Source organism: Colletotrichum lupini, chromosome 7 (genome assembly GCF_023278565.1).
Source record: "Colletotrichum lupini chromosome 7, complete sequence".
Lineage (NCBI taxonomy): Eukaryota > Fungi > Ascomycota > Sordariomycetes > Glomerellales > Glomerellaceae > Colletotrichum > Colletotrichum lupini.
In genome coordinates this window covers 4,369,623-4,391,539 of record NC_064680.1, presented here as the reverse complement: position 1 = coordinate 4,391,539, position 21,917 = coordinate 4,369,623, and the positions used below count along the sequence as shown (strand labels likewise).

Below are 21,917 nucleotides of genomic sequence, written 5' to 3'. Positions count from 1 at the left end.
GTTCCCGATGCGTCTCCCATTTTGAGGTGACTGACCGCGATGCAGCCACAGCAGCTCACACCAAAGCACCGTGCCAGATCCCGTGCCAGATCTCAGATCTCAAGAAGCGCACCCTTGACCGACTTGCTCAACTGTGCTCTCCAGAGACGATGCTCGTTGAGTATGAAGAGCTCGCCCCCGCGTCCGAAGCAAAAGTTGGCGGCGCCACCGTCGACGAGAATACGACCGAGTAGGTCACCGCCTGGGGACCAAACGTTCACGCCATCCCCGCATCCGCTGTAGACATTTCCGTTCGTATCGCACTTGATTCCGTCTGGTATACCGACGTCGGCGAATGCGAATAGTCTCTTGTTCAGCAACACGGGTTGTCCGTGGCGATGTTCTACGTCAAAAGCGTATCTGTGTTGTTAGTACACGAGCTGAGAGTGGCACCACTTTTGAAACAAATCTGAATCGAATAACTCACATTGTCGAAGCCCGATTGCCGTCTATCGTACCATCACCGTGGACAAGATCCGTGTCTGTTACGTAGACAGTTCTTTCGTCAGGCGAGAAACAAATTCCATTTGGCCTGCCGAAACCATCCGCCATAGCCCGGATAGAAGACGTCGCCGGATCAAAGCGGTAGACCTGGCTAGGCAGTGTCGCAGGAGGGCGATAACCTTGCTCATGGCCATATGGCGGATCAGTGAACCATATGCTTCCATCTTTGCTGACGACAACATCGTTCACAGAGTTGAAGGGCCGAGAATGGGAAGAAGTGGTGACTGGCTCGGTCGCATACGGAGGTATCCTTGACATCTTGAACAGACCGCTGGGTTGTGTCATCGAGCCTTGGGCACAGAAGAGAATGTCATCACCGTAGTTGACGCCGCCATTGGCCATCGCGATTTCCGGACATGAGATCTCTCCATGTTTTACAATTTTCCCACCGGTGAGCAACGATATTTTGGAAATCTGGACTTTTCTAGAGCCATCTGTATCGGTGAACTGGTTGCTGGTGATGAACAGTTCATCGTTTGAGGGTATGAAGACGCCGGCTTCGTGAGCGAAGGGATAAGAGTCGATTTGCAACAAGAGATCCAGCGATGGGCTTGAACCAATAATTTCTCGAAATGATTCGTCATGAACTTGCCATGAATCGAGATTTTCTGTGTTGGATGACATTGTGAGCCGTGCGTTGTGATGGCAAGTGGTGCTCTATGCTGGAAAATGAATGAACGGGCTTACTTCACCAGGCTGAGGTTTGCCTCTGGACCAAGACTCGTATACGAGCCTGCTTATTGAATGGTCTGATTACTGAAAAGTTCAAGCTGAGAAGCTTCGGAACCCACAAGTCTACCAACTGAGTTCACCCCGCGAAACTAAGATCGCCCATTCCGCCTCCAGATCAGATCGTGCCGGGGGCCGGGGGTCCAAAATTTCCCTCGAGACGACGGTGACCCCACAGCAAGCCAGCAGCGCGCCTATGACAAACAACACCAAACACAATTACACATCATCACCGTGTTCATTAGCCCATAGATATGATTGAAATACGCAGCGACCTTTCAACGTCTGGCCCGGTCTGGATTGGAACTTTGGAATCGTTCCACAAGACAGACACATTAAGCGGAGTTCGAAGAACGCATCTATTGCAACTATGACCGTGCCGGCAAACTGGAAAGACGAGAACAGGACAATCCAGATCCTGACCAAAGCCGAAAAGGGCCGATACGGCGTGATTGCCGCCATCGCATATAACCTCGAGCAGATCCACGGCCTCGTCACCGCAGCCGAGGAAGCCCGCTCGCCTCTCATCATCCAATTCTTCCCTTGGGCAGTCACCTACGCCGACGGTCTGCTGGTCCGCACCGCCAAAGAAGCCGTGTCCCGAGTATCCGTTCCAATTTCAATTCACCTCGACCACGCGCAAGACTAGAAGATTATCCAGTATGCAGCCGACAACTTGCCGTTCGACAGCATCATGGTCGACATGTCCCATTACGAAAAGGCGGAGAACCTAGAAAAGACGGCGAAATGGGTTAAATACTGCCACGAACGCAAGATTGCAACCGAGGCCGAGCCCGGGAGGATAGAAGGTGCCGAAGACGGCGTCATGGACACGGCCGGGTTGGAAGCTAGCAAGACCACCGCCGAGGAAGTTGACGAGTTCATCGCTACGGGTGTGGATTCCCTCGCACCGGCGTTTGGCAACGTACACGGCGAGTACGGAAAGTTGGGCCCGCAATTGGACTTTGAACGGTACGTAATGTCCGGTCGGGGTGCAGGATATGACTTCTGGATAAGCCCTCCCCCGAACAAGGATACTGATAACGAGGTTTGCAGATTCGAAAAGATACGCGCCCAGATTGCCGGCAGAGTAAGAGTGGCTCTGCACGGTACCAACGGATTTCCGCCTGATCTGATGAAGCAGTGCATTGCTGCGGGCGCGACAAAGATAAACGTCAACAGGCTTGTTTTGGACGATTATTATACACATCTCCGGTCGCAGGTCACGCGGTTGCCGCATACTACGCTTATCGAGGAGGGTACGAGCAATGTCATCCGGCAGACGAAGGAGTGGATGGAGATTTGTGGATCAGCGGGACAGGTATGAATGGAAGTAGGTTCTGGGTATTATTAGGCGTCGGAAGCTTCCCATCGAAGCTTCAACTCCTCCCCAAGTGGCTTCACAGGCCAGCCTGATCGAGCGTGGCAGGCTTCTAGCAGATTTAGAACGCATTTCCGTTCTCTACTATTCTCGAGGGGTATGCCGGCTTTGTTGAATCAGAGTTGGTTTCTGCAGGGGAAGGGAAGACGTCCCGATAAATAGACACTGAGAGCACAAAACACTCGATGGATAGTCTGACAGTGTCATGCCGATACCACAAACTTTCTTGACGCATTCCATCAGACGCTTCCTCTGCTGTGTGTACTGTTCAAGTCCACCTAGAACGGGTACATTCATTAGGAGCAGGATGTGGGAGCAGTAGTAGATTTGAAAAGCTACCGCTGTAAATGGTCAGTACGATCGCGCTTGCAGTTCTGGAGAAGACGGCTTACCAAATGCCGGAGGGTTGATCCAGATCGGCTCGAAGATGTCATCAGGAGAACTCGGGTAGGGGAGTGGTTGGAACTCAGCCGTCAGGTGCCGCCTCCAGTTTTCCAGCATTTCTCTCAAGGCATCAGCCGCCGCGATTCTCGCGTGAGGGTCATTCTTCCCCGCTTCGGTCTCTTCGTACGAGCAGAACGCGATCACCTGAGCGAAGAAGTAGACTGACCGTGCAGCCAGCTCGGACGGGCCTAGATCGTCCAATGTCTTTAGTGGCCGCCAGAATGTAAAAGGACGGCGCCTCTCGCGAAAGGCAGCCCAGACATCCTGGCATATCCATGCCCACCAGACAGCTTGCTTCAAGCCCATGGAATCACCATGTATGACTTGTGAGCGTTGGATCCAAAAGACTCCTTTCAGATGTCTTTCCCAATCTTGCCTTGAGCCGTCGAGCATCTCGTATGCTGATATAGTGATGCTGGTCGCGAGGAGTTCGAGGCTCGTTTTATATGTATCTGTTGGTATCCCTATTATAGGGTAGTTAGTTCGAATCGTAGTTGACGAAGAGATTAATTAAACTATATAAATATCTGCGTAGTAGGTATAAAAAAGAGGTTTTAACTATAGGTTAGGCTAGCTATAATAATTATAAATAGGGCCCCTAATTAGCCCCTACGTAGTTAGTTATATACTGCGGTCGAATTAGACTTCTAATTTAATACTAACTTTCTCTTTTTTTTATTAATTTAACCGCTACGGTTAGAGGTATAATTCGACCTTAGGCCCGTTTATTAAGTCGTCTCCCTTTCTCCTTTTTCTTTACTCTTTTTAAATAACCTATCCCTCTATTTATATAATAGCTTTTCTATTATTTATAAATTACTCTAATCCCTTATTTAGTACTACTTTTATTAAAACGTTTATAAAGTTATTTTTATTATTAATTTAATAAATCTTAAGTATTTCGCGCCTTTTGTACGATTACTTAAGGGCTATAATATTAATTATAAGCCTCTTTTCCTTCGTTATTCTTAATTTAACGAGGTATTTATATAGTAAATAAGAATCGGTATAAATAATCGTTAAAATAGGTAGAAAGCTAATTCGATTAGTAATCTTCTTTAGCGTTATTAAAATTATATAAGAAAGGTTAACGCCGTTAATTATATTATATACTTCTAACGCTAATATACTTTTCGTTATTTATTTATTTTTAGTTAACGAGTAATAGATTATATTACTATATATAGTGAATTCACTCTTACTTATACTCTCGTTAACTAGGATAATAATATACCCTAATTACGAAGTAAGGTCGTTATTATTTATAAATAACCTATTAATAAAGACGTAGAGCTTACTAGTTATAAAGTTAATTAGGTAATAGACGAGGCCTTAATTAAGATTCGTTTATTACTACTTAAGCTACTTATTAAGTACCTCGATATTTCGTTTAGTTAGATCTATAGCTTATACTACTTTAGCGGAATTAAAAGTTATTACGGGCTAATAAATACTTATAATATATACCCCTCGTACGAGCTTAGCCTTATACTACTTCTTAACGTTAGTTATATTTAGATTAATAAGGTTAATCTTCTTACCCTACCCCTTTTATTAAAAAACGATGGTTTCTTTTTTAATTATAAAAATCCCGCTATTAAATACTAAGGGGGTATTTATTATAAGGACCTCTTTTAGCTTTATTATAAAGCCCGCTTTCTAAAGCTCCTTATCCTCTTTTTTTATAAAGTTAATATTAAATAGGCCTAATATATTATTAGTTTATATTCTAACGATCCTAAATTAGTCGCTTTTATACTCCGTAACTAGTAAGTACGGGTCGTATATAGAGGTAACTATTAATAGTTAATTAATATAAAAATCGTAGTAAGTAGCTTATTAATAAGTGCCCGATTCTACGAGCCTATATAGTAGCTTAAGTATTTTAATAATCGTACTTTTTAGGTACTTACTAGCTATTTCTTTTAGTAAATAGGCTAGGATTTTCCTTATAAGCCCTATGGCCGATTAGGTATAGGCCTAGGTAATATTACGGCTCTAAATTTCGTATTCCCTTTTTTATAGCGATATTATTAGTACTATTATTAATCGTTAGCTATAGCGCTATATAATAAGCGATTATATAAGTAGCGTCGCCTTTTTAACGTCGCCGTACCCCTAAATTACGTATTTAGACTTCTTATATAGCTAGGGTATTCTTTTCCCTTTAATCTTATGAACTATTTATAATTTAAATATATAGAGGTTTATATATTTTTTTAAGTCGTATAAAATAAATTAATAGACCTCTCGATTACGAAAAGTATTTATTTCGATAAGATCTAATTCCTTATATAGCTTTTTAATAGTTATAATTATGCCTTTTTTACGTAATTTAACTACTAGTCCGAAATCGGCTTTTTCTTTTATTATATAAAAAGTATTAATTACCTCGTCGTTAGTAATAAATTGCTACGTTAGGGCTTGTTATCGTAGTTTTTTACGACGTCTTACTAGTAGTATTAGTACCCTTTTAGCAATTTCTTTTTCTTCGTTATTTATTAGTATTACTACGACGATTTTATTAAGGATAATTTCCTATACCTCTACTACGGGTTATATAGTTTCCCTTAGCTCTTCTTTTTTTTATAAGTTAGAAATTACCTCGTTAGGATCTATATAGTACGGTCTAATTACCGTAATTAATATTTTAAGTAGTTAGTTATAATCTCTTATAATTATATAAGAGCGCTCGTTAATAAAAATTAACTTATATAGCCTAGCCTATTATTAAGTAATTTCGTACTATACTCGTATATCTAAATTTAGTAATATATTTAGATTATCTCCTATATCGGGCTTATTATACGTAGTAATTATTTTATTAACTTACTTTTTTATACTTACTTTGCGCAGTGCCTATATTACTTTTTTAACTACTCGGGCTCGTTAGCTTATACTTAGTAATAATAGTAAGGCTAAGGTCGTTCTTAAATATACTCTAAATATTAATAGCGTTAATATAAGTCCGTTAGGCCCTATAGTATTGTTATAGTATTTAAGTACTATTTAGAGGTATTCGTCGTTAGTAAAATCCGGATTTTCTTTTTTAATAATTTTAAACGCCCTTTTTAATTATTAGTATACCCTTTTTACTTTTTTAATATTATAGTACGTTTTAATAAGTACGACTTTTAGTTATATACCGTAAGCCGTCGCATTATTTTTAAATTTTACTAACTTAAAGCTAGTATTAGCATCGGTTTTAATACCGTTTAGCGGTCCTTAATATATATCGATCTAGCTTTTTTATAGGGCTACCCATACTATCTTTATTTATAGATCCTAGAGGAATTACCCTACTTAGAAAGATATAACTACGTTAATTATATATAATACTAGCCGACTATTTAAGTAAAAGATATTAATAACGATTTCTTAGTTAAAATTGAGCTTATTATATAATTTAAACTTAAATTTACATAGGCTCTGCGTATTTATTTAGTATTAGTAATATACTTTTATTAACTACTCTAGCGCCCCTATTTTAATATTATTATTACTTAATTACTTTAGGAGGTTATATAGCCTCGTAACCGACGGGTACCCGAATCTTTAGTATAGTTTTCTAAGCTTACTTTTTATTAAATAATTAATTAACTTTATATCGTTAATAAGCTTTATAAACGTATACCCCTATTATCGTTTAACTATTTTAAAGTACTTACCGCTAGAGATTTTATTCTTTATATTATTAAATATAATACTTAGTTAATCTATATTTTTTAGATATAAGAGAAATGGGGTATTAATGGGCAAAATATAAAAAGTTATCGTTCTAAAGTACGTTTCTATTTTTATTATACTTAGGGCGACGATTTCCTTATCTAGGCCGAAATTAATTTTTATAATACTTACTATTAACGTATTAAGTATTATTAATACGATCTTTTATAGCGCTTAGAATTGCCCTTTTTTTTTAGTTAATTATTACGATACCTTAGTATCTAAGATAATTTTATAAAAATCGTTTAGGCCGTACTTTTTACTTACGTAAAATACTTATATAAGCTTAGTATTCGAGGGATTTAAGTAGTATAAAAAGGACCCCTCTAGCTACCCCTAGATATACTTAGTACTATATTCTTTTTTTTTAAATATTAAGAGAGAGAGCGTCTTCTTTTTAATTATTAAAAGAATAAGCTTTAGCTTTATTAGATTTACCCTTTTAGCCGCCTCTATATCCGTTATCTAAGGGACCTTTTTTTATTATTTATAAATAAAAGCCTATTTATTAAGAGCTTTTACTACTTTCTATTTATTTAGCTTTATATATCCTCTAGAGGCTAATGGGGTAACAAAAGAGTAGTTAATATTATTAATTTTATTATAATTTAATTTATTAATATAGGGGGTAAGATCTTTTTTATTTTCCGAATTTTTTATAGGGGGTATATACTTTAGGCTACTACTTTAGCTACTATTACTAAGTTCCGTACCTCCGGATTTATTTTTATATATAACGAGGAATTAGTTAAATTAACGAGGGCTAGTTTTACCGTTTACTACCCTCGACTTTTTATATTATTCATACGATTTAGTACGCTCTTTTTCGGAGTAGTTACTTAATTAATATTTATCTTTCTTATAAACATAATATTACCTTTTTTATTACCCTACCCGTAAGTTAAATCTCTATTTATTTAACGAATCTAAGCCTTTTTATTAGTAATTACTATATTTAGCCTTTTTTCTTTTTTTATTATACGTTTAATCGACTTAATATTATTAGTGAGGGCCGTTATATGCCTAGAGGTAGGTTTAGTACGGTATTTTTATTTTAATATTAAAGCTAGATCTTAGCCTCGAGTAGAGCGTCTCGTAGTCTTTAGGTACTTAGTATAAGGTTATTTTTATTTTTAGTATATACTAAATTACGGTATAGAGATATTTAACTTTTTACTTATTTATCCCCTTATTTAGCTAGGTTTTTGCTAGCTTATTAATTTAATTAATAAGCTTTTTAAGGATCTTTATTTATAATTTGCCTTTTATTATCCTAGTTATAAATATAAAAGAAATTATTTATAGCTTAGATAGGAGCTCTAGGTTTTTATTATAGGTCTTAAAGTAGCTTCGGATTACGTTAATTATATTAAAAAAGTCGTTTTAATCGAGATTATATACTATTTCGTAATAATAATTAGAAGCTTTACCTACGAATACGATATTAATTACCGAATAGTATTAATATTCCCTAATTCCGACTTTTATATAATAATTATAAAATATCGTTAGGGTTTTTTATAAGACCTTATATTTCCCCCTAGAGTATAATTTCTCTTTTAAGAAGATCTTTTTAAAGTTTGTAAATTACCTCGTATTTATTACTAAATTTTTGGTCTTTATATACGATCCCTATATTATTACGTATTATTAATAACTTCGGGTCGTTTACTTCTTTTTTTATTAGCTAATTAGTACCGAATTTCGTATTAGTAGCGGTAACGAGTTATAAATTAAAATAGGTAGAATTATTAATTATCGTATTTTTAGTACTATATTTTACCCTAATATATCTTTTTATAACGATAGATTTCCGTTAGTAATTATAAGGAGGAAATTTGGGTCGTTTACCCTTTTTTTAAATTCGTTAAAGCGATTATATACTTTATCGACTTATACTTAGTTCTATAGTATAAATTCCTCCTTTATAATTATCGCTATTAGTATTTCGTATAGTTTTTATAATTATAATTACGCTAATAATACCCCTCGCTCGTAGAGGAATTTATTAATTACTTTCGTAATTCCTAGGCTTATGCTCGCGAACTATTTATTTAGTTAGTAACTAAGGTCGTTTGCGATTTTATAAAATAAGGGTTACTTTTATAACCCCTTTTTTTTATAAACCTTAGTTAAATAGATTAATACTACGTTAATTTACTTACCGTTAGGCTAATCCGCAGTTTTATATATTTACGTCCCTTAATAATCCGGGTTAATATTTATTTACTTATAAGGGATTAGGATTTTATTTAAGATCGGGTTTTGTCCTCTTTTTTTTTACTTTAACTCGCTAAAGGTCGTGCTCTAGTTTATACTTATATTAATAATTGTTAGCGTATTTAATTTTAATAGGGATATATTTAATCTGCGCGCTAGTTATAGTAAATCTATACTTTTACTACCTAACGAATTTATCGGGGTTTAAAAAATTCTTATACCCTTTTACTATCTTACTATTACTCTCGTTTTTATTATTTTTAGTAATTACTATTACTCTTTTAAATTACTAACTATCGTACTTATTAAGATCCTCTTTTTTATTTAATATAAAAGGGTAGCTTTTAGTAGTTCTTTTTTATAATAGTAATAATAAACGTTTATATTATTATAAAAAGATATAATAATTAGTCTCGGGATCTTTATTAGTTACTAATTTCTACTATCTCGTATATTTCTAGCCTCCTAAGCCTCGTACTCTTTATAATCTCTAAATAACTTCCTTTTTTAACTTACTTTTTTTAGGGTAGTATTTTATAAAAATAGTTAAAAATAAACGCTATATAGCTCGTAGAGGAGCTATATAAGCTATTAGGAACTATATAGGCTGTTAAGTATAATTAATAAAATTAAGCCCTCTTTTTTATAAAATCGTAGATTTTAAGGACTTATTAAAAATACCTACTTATTATTTATACGTAGTAAAGTTAGATATTTTAAAAATCTTATTTTTTATAGCCTCTCGGTACCCTATTTTATATTTTTTAAGTAGTTTTTTTCGTAGCTTAATTACGGTTAAGTAATTATTACTTACTAACGATCCCTTTTATTACTTAGTTAATTTCTTAAAATTAGTAATCTCGTACTAGGAGCTAGTATAAAAAGAAGCCTTTTAATAGCCCTTTAAAGGATTCTTTTTTCTCCCTTTAGATCCTCGTTTTTTTAGCCTTTTTTTAAGTTAATAATAACTTTAGCAAGAGGTTATAGGACTATTTTAGGGTAGCTACTTTCTTTTTAAGTTAATCTCTAAGATTTATAATATTTTTAACTTAATATTATTAAGACCTCTAAATCCCCTCTTCTCTTATTAAACCGTTCTTTATATTATATTCTTAAGTAATACCCGGGGGGTAATTAAGGGAACTATAAAGAGGTTATTTAAATTACGGGCTTAAGGTTATACTTATAAAATCCTCGTAATAATAAACTTTTTTATATATTATAAATCTCTTAGTTTAATAGCTTTTATAGGGTTACCTTTGCTATTAAATAAAAATATTTACGTTTAGAAATCCCTTTTTTTAATTACGCGGTACTTTTTTATATTATATTATTAAGCTCGTTCGTCGCGCTAATTAATTAAGTAAGTAGTTGTTACGTAAGTATTTCCTTTTTCTAATTTAACTAGTTAATTTCTAATTATAAGCTAGCTATAGAAAAGTTATTTAGTAAAAAAGCTATTCGGGGTAATAGTAAAAGGCTAGTTACTTAAGTAGTTTTATTAATTAACGTATTTTAACGTAATAAACGTCGACCTCTCGTAAGTAGTAAAGGGCTACGATTACTTAATTCTATATAATATTTAAGAATTACCTCTTTTTTTATTTATTTTTATAAGGTTAATTAGTACGAATCTCTTATTTTATATAATATTAAGAAGTCGTCTTTTTTATATAGCGAGATACTTTACCGATTTATAATAATAGAATTTAATTACTAATTAGTATTAGTATCCTTATTATAGGGTAGTTAGTTCGAACCGTAGTTAACGAAGAGATTAATTAAATTATATAAATATTTACGTAGTAGGTATAAAAAGGAGGTTCTAACCGTAGGTTGGGCTAGTTATGATAATCGTAAATAGGGCCCCTAATTGGCCCCTGCGCAGTCGGCTGTATGCCGCGGTCGAATTGGACTTCTAATCCGACAGTGTCGTATTGTATCGCCTCTTGGATATAGTGTAGTGTCTTGTAATAATATCGTAGTGCGTCGTTGGGGTCTCTGGTTTGTGTGTCTTCTGAGTGTGTACTCAAAGAGAGGTGACGTGAAGACAGAGCGAGAACTGCATTGAGCAGCCCTACATTATGCATCTAACAGCGGTTGGTCAAAGCTCGTCAGCATGTTGCCTTTAACTTATACCTAGAACAGGCTACCGATCAAGAATCGTCGACGTACTGCAAGTTGAGGGACAAGTGTTCCAAACGGGCGTCTAGGTTCGAATAAATCCATCTAATGCCAACAAGGATTGTTACTCGAAGGATGTTCCGGGCAGCTACTTTCCAGCTTACCCATCTACTAATGTGTTGCACAAAATTTTGGAAAACAACATGTTCCTGCGCCTGGATTGGTAGAGGCGTAGCCGATCGCCAAGCCTGTTTCTCGAGGCATTGGTATTCATCGAGCGTCGGAGATCTCTCATGCAAGTAGGGATGTGACGCGCATGGCGTAGGACTGAGGCCTTCTCCACTAGTGTTTGGTATACCCCGCCCCACAGCAGGTGATTGCACGACCGAACTTGCAAAGAGATCCACGCCTTCTTCGAAATTGACGTTGGTGAAATCGATTTCTTGCATGGCCGCATCTTGGAGAAGCAGGTCGACCCAAATGGCCGTGGCGTTCTCTAGGTTTGCCCCGGACGAGCTGGACGTGCGTGCTGTGCCTCGTGGTGTGATGCCTGTGCATAACGCGTCGACTTGCTCTGGAGAGTCTTGCTCGAAAGCTGGTCTATCACCGGTACTGGCGTGATTAGACCTATCTATGCCCTCGTCATTGGACGGTGCTATTGTGGTAGCGCTTGCTATGCTTGATGTGTGTGGTTCTCCAAGCGTTACTGCCGGTAGAGGAGCTGGCTCGTCACCACAGACGACGGGCTGATACTCGGAGTTTGGTGGACTGGGAGACCGAGGCGATCGAGGCTCTCGAGGAGTCGTGGGCTTCGGAGCGTCGCTGTTCGGGGTGACTGATACGACAGGACCAGACCGTTTTCTGTTTGGTGGCCGCCTTGGTGTGTAAAGACAATTGTGTTTGGTTCTCTCACATCCACCGCATACAGGTTTTCTCTCGTCGCACTTGACATGACGGCGGCGACATGTTGCACTGCGAGAAGCAATTATCAGGTTTGAGACAGGTTACGAAGAGTTTTCTTCAGGTCTAGGGCAGGGATACTACTCACCAGCCGGTACTGTTTCTGAGGCCGCGGCCACGACTGAGGCGGCCACGGGTGAAGTATGGCTGTGAATCTTCGTCATCGGCGCTCATCTTGATGATACTTATGCCATTGAATCTGAAAAAGTAATATGTAGATACGGATGGGAAACGGATTTGATGTGTGGCTACTTTCACAGGATTTGGGGCCACAAGATGCAGAGTCGAGTCGTGTGGTGCTATTAGGAAGAGGAAGGTGGAAGCGACAGGGAACACTGGCACTTGGAGTTGCGAAGAGTCGCGACTGGTTGGAGAACTAACTGTACGTACTATGTGCGCACGGGGCAGACGCCCGTGCGGGGTAACCTGGAGCGCCCCGCTAAATGGTTGGAGACGGCTCCGGCTCGGCGCACCCGGTGTGGAGCCGCCGGTCTCCGACTAGGTCCCGGTGGGATGGACAGTAGTCTGGTGCTTTGCACGCTTGGGGAAGGGCTGGGATTTGGCGATTTTACGAGTGGGTTTATTTTGATTTTTTTACCTTTATTTTTACTCTATGGTACAACGTGTTTTCGTAGAATGTGCCACATTGAGGTTCTGTACCGAAAGTCGGAAACTATATCTAAAAACTACTGCAAATGAACGTACATACCACCATCCACCAACATCTGGGATCCTGTCATGAACCCGCTTAATTCCTCGCAACCCAAGAAAACCGCCGGCCCAGCCAGATCATGAGGCTTGCCCACGCCCATTGGAATACGTTGCTCAAGATACTTGCGCTTCGTCTCATTCTGCATGTCTTCCTCCGCCAGTTGTGTATGGATAGTGCCAGGAAGCAGAGCGTTGCATCTGATGCGATGCTTTGCAAGAGCCACTGCCATTGACTGGATCATTGACAGGACCGCTGCCTTTGTCGGCGTGTAATGTGTCTGCAGACCTCCACCCTGCAGAGCGCTGATTGATGAGATGTCGATGATTGATCCTCCGCGTCCTTGCTTGACCATCTGGTTCGCCGCTGCCTGGCACGAGTAGAATGCGCCGTTGACATTAACGTGTAGTGTTTTATCGAAGACTTCCTTTTCGAGTCTATTTGCGAAGTGGTTAGCCTACCACCCAAGATTTTGTCGTAGCGTACCAAACAAACTGTTGGTATCCCTATTACAGGGTAGTTGGTTCGAACCGTAGTTGACGAAGAGATTAATTGAACTATATGAATATCTGCGTAGGTGTAAAAAGGAGGTTCTAACCGTAGGTTGGGCTGGCTACGATAATCGTAAATAGGGCCCCTAATTGGCCCCTGCGCAGTTGGCCGTACGCCGCGGTCGAATTAGACTTCCAATCCGACACAAACATACGTGAGAAACTCAGCTGGCTTGAAAATGCCAGCGTTCGCGATGAAGACATCCAGTCCACCCCATTTCTTGACTGCTGCGGCAACGAGCCCCTTTCCAGTATTCGGGTCTGTCACATCGCCTGCAAGCTCAATCAACTCGCCCGTCGGGGAATCTTTGGGGGCATCTTTTCTGATCTTTTCCGCTTCTTCGATAAGGCTGAGTCTGTGTTTTTCGTCGCTAGGAAGGCCAAGGTGGTTGACCGCGACGTTGGCGCCGTGTCTCAAATATTCGAGTGTTATCGCACGGCCAATTCCAGTTGTGCCTCCGGTGATGCAGGCTGTTTTGCCTTTCAGCAGCCGCCAGCTTGATGAAGCCATTTTTATTTGACGCGTGAATGTGACGAATTTCGACCTCAAACTTCAACAGCGTGACCAGCAGTTGATGGAAATGATTTTAGCTAAATCATAATTACAAGACGGGATTCAACCCGCTGCGGTGCAATCTTGTTTACTTTGCTCGCTCTCTTCGCTTAGCCTCATCCTCCGCGCTTTGACTTGCTCCGGATCGGAATGTTCACATCTACACAGCTGTCTTACCCCGCACCCTCGTCTCGAGGGACTGAGGCTGCATGAAAGTGGACCTGACAGACTCATGTCAGGAACGGTACCACGTTATCAGGTCGAACCACGCCAGTGTTGTTCGGACGGGGCTAGTAACTTCAGGACTCAGTTGATATACTGTTGGTCATAGGTAAGGTGGCTTATCGAATAACTTGTTTTGGGTTGATTCGCTTGAGTCGCTTACCTTGCTTGAGTTGCCTTTGCACCTGCAGCAATCGAGAGAGAACCAAGATGAGAAATTCTAAGCTTATGCACCATAGTATGTATGGTCCGACGAACTAAGACTAATATATCCGAACTCTACATGGTATGCGCAGATTATCGTGGCAACAGGTTCATGGCATTAGATAGGCGTCACGGGGACTGACGGATTGCTACATGTAGCTGTTCATTCTTGGAGGACCAAATGAGATGCCAGCCAAGGTCAATAAGTAAGGGAGAGTTATGCAGTGTTTGCGATCAGCTCCCCGGAAAGCGTTCTCTATCCATTATCAAGATAGTGTGAGATGCAGATAGATTTGACATGTTGATGCATATTGGCGCTAAGATTATGTATCACAAATGCCCTCTAATCCTCTTATGACCGACCTTCTGAGACTCCTGCAAGCCTATCCCGCACGTTATTTGTCTTCCTGCTGAGCGATCCGGGTGGGCACTATCTAAAGGATCCTGAACCACGGAGTACGACGCCTGAATCATTGAATCTCCGAGCCAGAAGACTTCTCAACATGGGTGCTGGAGTTCTCTCCCTTGCTCTCCAGATCGCCTCCGACAGCTGCTCGAACGGCACCAACACGACTTTCGTGCTCGGCTTTGAGCTCTTTGAACTTCTTCTCCGCATCCCACGTCCACGGTGAGTCTGCAGCGAAGAGGAAATCGATCTCCTCAAGGGTTCTTTGATTCGACTCTGGGTACAGAGCCCACACTGCAAACAGTTAGAAAGACGAAGCCAGACAATTGGGGTATGGAGCCTGTCAACTTACCGATTGGAATACTGATGACGTTAATGGCCGCGAAGATGTACATCGCGTTCTCATTGATGGCTCCAATGATGTACGGAAGAACAAGTGTCAAAGTACTGATTTCGTGCAGAGTTAGCGATAAGTTTTGAGCTACATTATTCCGAGACTTCGGTGCCTTACCCATTGCCGATACTCCATCCAACGACGCCCCAGGCGTTACCCTTGGCTCGGACCTGCAACGGGAAGATCTCCGCCGGGTACAACCAAGGTACAGTGAGCCAAGTCGCGCCAAACACGAACGTGCTTCGAACGTGTCAGTGATTCACAGAGTATAAAAAGTGTGTCGAGATCACTTACTAAAGGAAAACCATTGTAGCGGCTGCGGCTCCCCATGAGTTGGCAACGTCGTCATTTCCAATAGCTCTGGCATTGAGACCGCCGCGGGATAGGCCACCGACAAGGAACATGGCAATGCCCTGAGCGACCGAGCCCCAGTACAGCGTCCAGAGTCTTCCAATCCTGTCAATGGTGAACACACAGATGAGCGTGGCGAACATGTAGAAGATGTTGTTCAGACCAGAGATCCACAGAGCTTTGGATGGACCGAAGCCGGCGATGTGGAAGATGGCTACTCGCGACTCTGATTAGCAAAGGATTTTCTTACAACAAGAATGATTCGAGATAAATCTATGACTTACTAGGGCCGTACATGGTGATGCCAGCAATGCCGGTCCAGCACTGCATGATTTGCAGCCAAATAACCAGTTGTACTCTTCGGCCCGTGTGAAGTTTTCCACACTTGAGACCAAAGAGCATGTGGTGGTATTTGGTTCCCTCGGCCGACTGCTCAAGTCTGACCACGTCCTTGATGTCCGCAAGTTCCGCCTCGGCGATACCGTCGTGGGTGCCTCGGAGGCGCTGCAAGATATAGAGGGATTCGTCGTCTCGGCCGACCTTGCAAAGCCAGCGAGGCGATTCGGGGAATAGGAAGCACCCGAATAGCAAGAAGAGCAGCGGAATAATCTGGAAGGCGATGGGGAAGCGCCATCGGAAAGCCGACTCGCCATTGTCGATGAAGCTCACAGCATATCTGTGATGATTAACTTGATTAGTCTCATGTCTCACATATTTTGATCTGCCAGTTGAATCTCACCCAAGCCAATAGGCAAAGACAACGCCAAAGATGTTCAAAGTGAACTCCATGGCGATGAAGGCACCTCGGGAAGTATAGTCTGCGAGTTCTGATGCCCAGACAGGCACGATGCCGTTCAAGATGCCGGTACCGATGCCATTCAGAAGACGAGCGCAGATCATCCAGTTCGAGTTCATGGCTGTACACTGCAAAGACGCGCCGAAGATACCCCAAAGAGCACCAATGGCAATAGTCTTGATTCTGCCAAATCGGTCGCCGATGGATCCTCCGACCATACAGCCGATGAGGGTGCCGAGATAGAAGACAGACATAATGCCGCCTTGAAGGAGAGTGTCGGTCACGACTGGAGTGCCATCGGCGTCGACATATCCGAATTTCATAAGATCAATGTAGTGTTTGGCGTTGTTCACACCGCCCATCATGCCTTGATCATAACCTGGACATCAGGTTTGTCAGCATTTCTTTCGCATCAGGCACGCACTTCCGACGTGTGGGCTAGCTGAAGCAGTCAGACGGACCAAAGAAGAAAATTGACATTCCGGCAAGGGCGTTGACGGCGATGAGAAGAGCTCTCTTCTCGAACTTCGCCGTCACCATCCATTTGTGACGTTGGTCCATCGTAGCGGTTGTGAAACAAAATGATGCAAAGCTTGCCGTTGAGTCCTACTCTGAGTCGGATAGCAACATAGTTTATGTTACAAGTCAGAGATCTGAGTGTCTTCTTCTAGTTATACAAGATACTACTACTTCAACCAACTTCGGAACTCGTCCTAGTCGGCTCGGACTAATCTAATCGATCAAAAGTGACGTAGTCTAACCCAAGAACCGAACTACCTTGGACCAACGCGGGGAAACCCCATGGGGACGTCAAATGGGTTGGTATTACGCAGCAGATCATGCCATTCAATCTCTCAAACGTCCTAGCTCGGGACGACCGGTGGGAGGCCTAGCAGTGCCCATGTCTTCCCTCGAGACGAGCACTCGGTTGCTGGGCAGTGCTGCCATGGCTGTCAAGTCTCCGGAAGGAGGGTCATCGAGAGCGTGGAATCGCGTGGCCATAGTCTTGACCCGTATTTGTCTTGACATGGCCTGCTGTCAACAGATGGGGAGCTTTGTGTTGAGCCACTCCAAGTCCGAAAGACCATTTACTCTCACGAGACGATATCTCTTACATGGCTTCGATGATTTGGTAGACATATCCGGTATATAAGACTGCCTTCAAGATGGTGAACCCAAGCGTGATTACAATCTGAACCAGACAGTCCGGCAGTCATTGACCTCCGTCACGAAAGCAGTCTCTCAACATGCCTCTCTATCAACCCGAGAACTTGTACGCTCCAATCCTTACGCAGTTCTCCCTCAAAGGGAAGATTGCGGTAGTGACTGGAGGCTCAAGGGGGATTGGTGCCGAAGTCGTTCGCGGGTTGGCAGAGGCTGGCGCAGACGTTGCATTCATCTACAAGACCAACACCGAAGCTGACGAAACAGCTGCTCGAATCGCGAAGGAGACGGGTGTTCGCGTCCAGGCATACAGATCCGATGTCACGTCCCGAGAGACCATTGCGAAAACCATCAACCAAATCGCCAGCGAGTTCGGCGGAGGCCGCATTGATGTAGCGGTGGCCAACGCGGGTGTCTGCGCAAATGTCAAGTCGCTCGAGTACACGGAACGGACATGGCAGGATATGAACAGCGTCAATTACGACGGCGTCATGTGGACTGCGCAGGCTGTGGGTAATATCTTCAAGAAACAAGGGAGAGGAAACCTAGTCATCACCGCCTCCGTGAGCGCTATTTTAGTCAACGTGCCCCAGGAGCAAGCTGCGTATAATGCTTCCAAAGCGGCGGTCGTGCAGCTTGCCAAAAGTCTGTCCGTCGAATGGGCTAATTTTGCGCGCGTCAATTGCGTGTCGCCTGGATACATCCTCACCGAAAGTCAGTTGTGGTTTTTCTTCCCCAAAGTCCTATATTTGGCACCAAACCCACGTGCAGTGTTGCTTACCGTGTTCCTTGCAGTGTTGACAAAGCAGCCGAAAGAGCTGATGGAGCATTGGCTATCAATGATCCCAGGTGGCCGGGTTTGTCATCCTGCCGAGCTAAGAGGAGTGAGTGACCAATCCCCCTAGGCCCGCATTGCATGACACATGGACAGCCCTAACTAATGATGCTCTGGGTAGCTCTATGTCTTCCTTGCCAGTGATGCATGCTGTTACATGACAGGATCAAACGTTGTGATCGATGGCGGATACACATTGCCGTAGCCTATGACCAGGCTGGTGGAAGTCCGACAGACTGGATACGATCTGCATCATGACGGAGCCTGCAGATACCCGGGATAGCCGCAGGGAATTCGTGAACCCGCTCGACGCTAAACCAAGAAAGCCATCGACAGCATCCCATGCTTCCTCGCCCAGGTTCAGTTTCCCGCGGAGTAGTTGATTAGACTATGAGAAATTCCCCGAAGAGGATGTATTATTCTCCTCTTCTCTTGCCTGCGAACTCCGTCGGGAGTTCTCTTCAATCGAGGCAAGCTCAATTCTAGATGAAGCCCCCCCCCCCCCTTGGCATCCACTGAATGTCGCTTACTGTGTTCAATGTTGGGTCGAATACTCACTCACAAGTCCCCGCAAGTGAATCCTTCAAGTCCTAAGTCGGTCCTGGAATAGTATATGGCTTGAATGGCTTGATTTTGTCTCTGAAGTGTTATTCCGAGCTCTCGAGCTCCCAGGGTCCTGTATTCAGTCGATCAAAATGGCCTGTATATGCTACAATGAGGCAACCAGCACAGTGTCTTTGTTTCCGCTCTACACGAACAGCGGGCAGCAATGAGACGCCTCCTCTCTTTGACGGAGGAAACAAGGTCTTTCCACTCAAGTGCCGCTATTTTCAGCACCTCTTGATGCCGCTTGGCTGGGGTAGCGGGGAAAACCAAACCCCTCTAGCCTGGAAAGTGGGAATGACCCAAGCCAAGTTTTTTTCCTCCCGTCGGATGGCCCGCTCATGGCCAAGCAAATTCCAAATTCTGGCGCGCGCGCCATCGTCGCTTATTGTCGGATTAGAAGTCCAATTCGACCGCGGCGTACGGCCAACTGCGCAGGGGCCAATTAGGGGCCCTATTTACGATTATCGTAGCCAGCCTAACCTACGGTTGGAACCTCCTTTTTACACCTACGCAGATATTTATATAGTTCAATTAATCTCTTCGTCAACTACGGTTCGAACTAACTACCCTGTAATAGGGATACCAACACTTATCTCTTTCTGATGCACTACGCTACAATGCTTCGTCACAACACAACATCCTTCTTCACATGCCTTAGTAAACTTTACGAGGCACCCTCGTCGTGAACCGCGATCGCGATGTTTCTAGAGTCAACGGAGAGTAAGAGGTGAAGGATCGCAACCCTTGGCGAGGTTCAGCATCAATGTAGTGAATGGAGGGACAAAGAATTCAAGAGAAAATAATGATAAAGCAGACATGTTCACACAATGTTTGCGTCTCATTCACTATCAGCAACTGAACAGCTCTCGGAAGCACACAAAGACAACGAAATACAATATCAACACGATGTCTTCGCTTAAAAACAACATGAAGAAAGCCATGGGATCTGACCAGAGCAGTTCGGCACTAAACGACCTTGACAGAACGCAATCGGCAATGGAGCAGGAAGCTCATGAATTCTCTTTGGCTGAGCAGAAGAGAATCATGAGACGGGTTGACATTCGTCTTGTTGCAACTGTCGGGTTGTTATACTGCTTCTCTGTGATTGACCGGTCGAACCTTCCATCTGCCGCCGTTGCCGGCATGAGAGAAGATTTAGACTTGACTGGCAACCGTTACGTGAGTTCAAATCTCTGGCAAACAGTATTTTCTTTGATAAGATGCGCGATCTGAGATGACTGATAAGTGGACGTTGTAGTCGGTTGTTAGCTTGGTTTTCTTCACGACCTATATCACTTTCCAGCCGATCTCAGTCATTCTTGGCCGAACGTTGGGCCCTCGGGCCTACTTCACGGCTATCACAATGATTTGCGGTGGCATCGTAATTGGTATGGGCTTTCTGACGCACTGGGGACAGCTCGTGGCTTTGAGAGTGGTCCTTGGTGCTCTCGACTCTGGATTTTTCCCTAGCTGCGTTTACCTTTTGAGCACTTGGTACACCCGTTGTAAGTCCTTTCCTCTGAAGTTGGCAGTTGGAACCGTTAGATTCGGACTAATGAATTATACTAGACGAGGTTGGAAAACGTTACTCGGTGTTTTATATGATTGTCTGCTTTGCTTCTGCATTTGCAGGAATCTTGGCTTTCGGAGTAAGTGCATCTCAGAATGGAGCTTAGCAATCGTCTTTGAACATTTGCCTCTCAAAGCTAAATGATGAAACAAATTTCTGACCACACCCTCTCTGTAGCTCACCCAACTTGATGGAACCGCAAACTTCAGGGGCTGGTCCTGGATCTTCATCGTAGAAGGTGTCATAACCTGCGCTATTGGCATCGTCGGCTATTTTCTCCTCGTCGGGTTTCCAGATGCTAAAAAGAGCGCCTGGAACTTTCTTTCTCAGGAGGAAACTGCTTGGGTGATTTCGAGAGTTCAGGCCGATAGAGGAGATGCGGAATTGCCGTCTTTCAGTGTCAAGAAGTTCCTAAGAGGCGGGGCTGACATCAAAGTCTGGGCTTTGTCTATCATCTACTTCAACAACGCTCTCATCATATTCTGTAAGTGGTGCAAAAATACTTTTGAAACCGTTCGCTAATCAACCTTTGTGAAGCGCTATCTTTCTTTCTGCCGATCATCCTCAAAGACAATATGGGCTTCAACACGGGAAAAGCCCAGATCTTGACGGCGCCACCGTACGTATTCGCCGCAATCATCACTTACACCACGGGCTGGCTAGGGGATCGATACATGCTTCGAGGTCCCATTCTTGTTGGCGATATGGTCTTGTCAATTGTCGGGACCTGCCTCATGGGCTTCCACAGCGATGTTGCCGTTCGATACTTGGGCGTCTTTCTCATCACCGCAGGGAGTGTAAGCGCTGTGCCGGCGACCATGGCCTATCAGGCGAACAACATCCGAGGACAGTGGAAGCGCGCATTTTGCAGTGCCATGGTAGTCGGTGTTAGCGGAATCGGTGGCATCGCCGGCTCTCTTGTTTTCAGGTACGTGTATTGCAGGCCCTAGGCCACATTCCATGTGTGCGACCCAGCTAGGGTCCTCCTTGATATCAAATAAACTCTTCTCTCAATATGCGAGTGAGATACTGACCAAATAACAGAAGCCAAGACAAGCCTCATTACCTGCCTGGGTTGAGCACTTGTCTGGGATGCGCGGTTCTAAACGTCATAATTGTCATTGCTTTAAGCTTTTACTTCCGCTATTGGAACACGAAGGCCGAGTGTGGTGAGGTTGAGCTCGAAGCATCGGATGTAAGTTGCCTCTCGACCCATCTATCTACTTATATAGATCGAGCAAACTATGTATGCAAAGTCATTGCTAACTCGCCGATCACTCCAGGAAACCCAAGCATCGGACTTCCGCTACACCTACTAAGCGCTTATCGCAGAGGCTCCGACTTACACAAAGCATTGATGCAAACTCGTCAACTTTATTAGGGCGTTGGCGGTAATTCTGTATTTGACACATGGGCTAGAAGCACTAAC

At 42.7% G+C, this 21,917-nt stretch overlaps 5 protein-coding genes across 5 annotated transcripts; 2 read left to right on the top strand and 3 right to left on the bottom strand.

The window, feature by feature from the left end:
- Positions 1-92: 92 nt before the first annotated feature.
- Positions 93-1,167, bottom strand: CLUP02_14332 (SMP-30/Gluconolaconase/LRE-like region; the record flags this gene model as incomplete). Its single annotated transcript, XM_049293262.1, has 2 exons — positions 93-399; positions 467-1,167. The coding sequence occupies 2 exons, from the start codon at positions 1,165-1,167 to the stop codon at positions 93-95; spliced, it is 1,008 nt and encodes a 335-aa protein (XP_049150408.1).
- Positions 1,168-1,642: 475 nt separating this feature from the next.
- On the top strand, positions 1,643-2,599 carry CLUP02_14331 (uncharacterized protein; the record flags this gene model as incomplete). Its single annotated transcript, XM_049293261.1, has 3 exons — positions 1,643-1,867; positions 1,934-2,244; positions 2,329-2,599. The coding sequence occupies 3 exons, from the start codon at positions 1,643-1,645 to the stop codon at positions 2,597-2,599; spliced, it is 807 nt and encodes a 268-aa protein (XP_049150407.1).
- A 115-nt stretch (positions 2,600-2,714) lies between these two features.
- On the bottom strand, positions 2,715-13,898 carry CLUP02_14330 (catalytic activity; the record flags this gene model as incomplete). Its single annotated transcript, XM_049293260.1, has 12 exons — positions 2,715-2,759; positions 2,834-2,994; positions 3,046-3,512; positions 11,073-11,120; positions 11,219-11,845; positions 11,875-12,139; positions 12,216-12,282; positions 12,386-12,462; positions 12,529-12,625; positions 12,748-12,781; positions 12,833-13,273; positions 13,543-13,898. The coding sequence occupies 12 exons, from the start codon at positions 13,896-13,898 to the stop codon at positions 2,715-2,717; spliced, it is 2,685 nt and encodes an 894-aa protein (XP_049150406.1).
- Positions 13,899-14,836: 938 nt separating this feature from the next.
- On the bottom strand, positions 14,837-16,874 carry CLUP02_14329 (uncharacterized protein; the record flags this gene model as incomplete). The annotated part of the gene is made up of 7 exons (XM_049293259.1): positions 14,837-15,066; positions 15,125-15,219; positions 15,284-15,406; positions 15,461-15,731; positions 15,802-16,193; positions 16,257-16,692; positions 16,775-16,874. The coding sequence occupies 7 exons, from the start codon at positions 16,872-16,874 to the stop codon at positions 14,837-14,839; spliced, it is 1,647 nt and encodes a 548-aa protein (XP_049150405.1).
- Positions 16,875-17,560: 686 nt separating this feature from the next.
- Positions 17,561-21,807, top strand: CLUP02_14328 (major facilitator superfamily transporter; the record flags this gene model as incomplete). The annotated part of the gene is made up of 13 exons (XM_049293258.1): positions 17,561-18,191; positions 18,249-18,361; positions 18,434-18,513; positions 18,548-18,675; positions 18,908-19,130; positions 19,199-19,305; positions 19,688-20,097; positions 20,177-20,423; positions 20,488-20,567; positions 20,666-20,972; positions 21,026-21,416; positions 21,533-21,683; positions 21,772-21,807. The coding sequence occupies 13 exons, from the start codon at positions 17,561-17,563 to the stop codon at positions 21,805-21,807; spliced, it is 2,904 nt and encodes a 967-aa protein (XP_049150404.1).
- Positions 21,808-21,917: the final 110 nt, after the last annotated feature.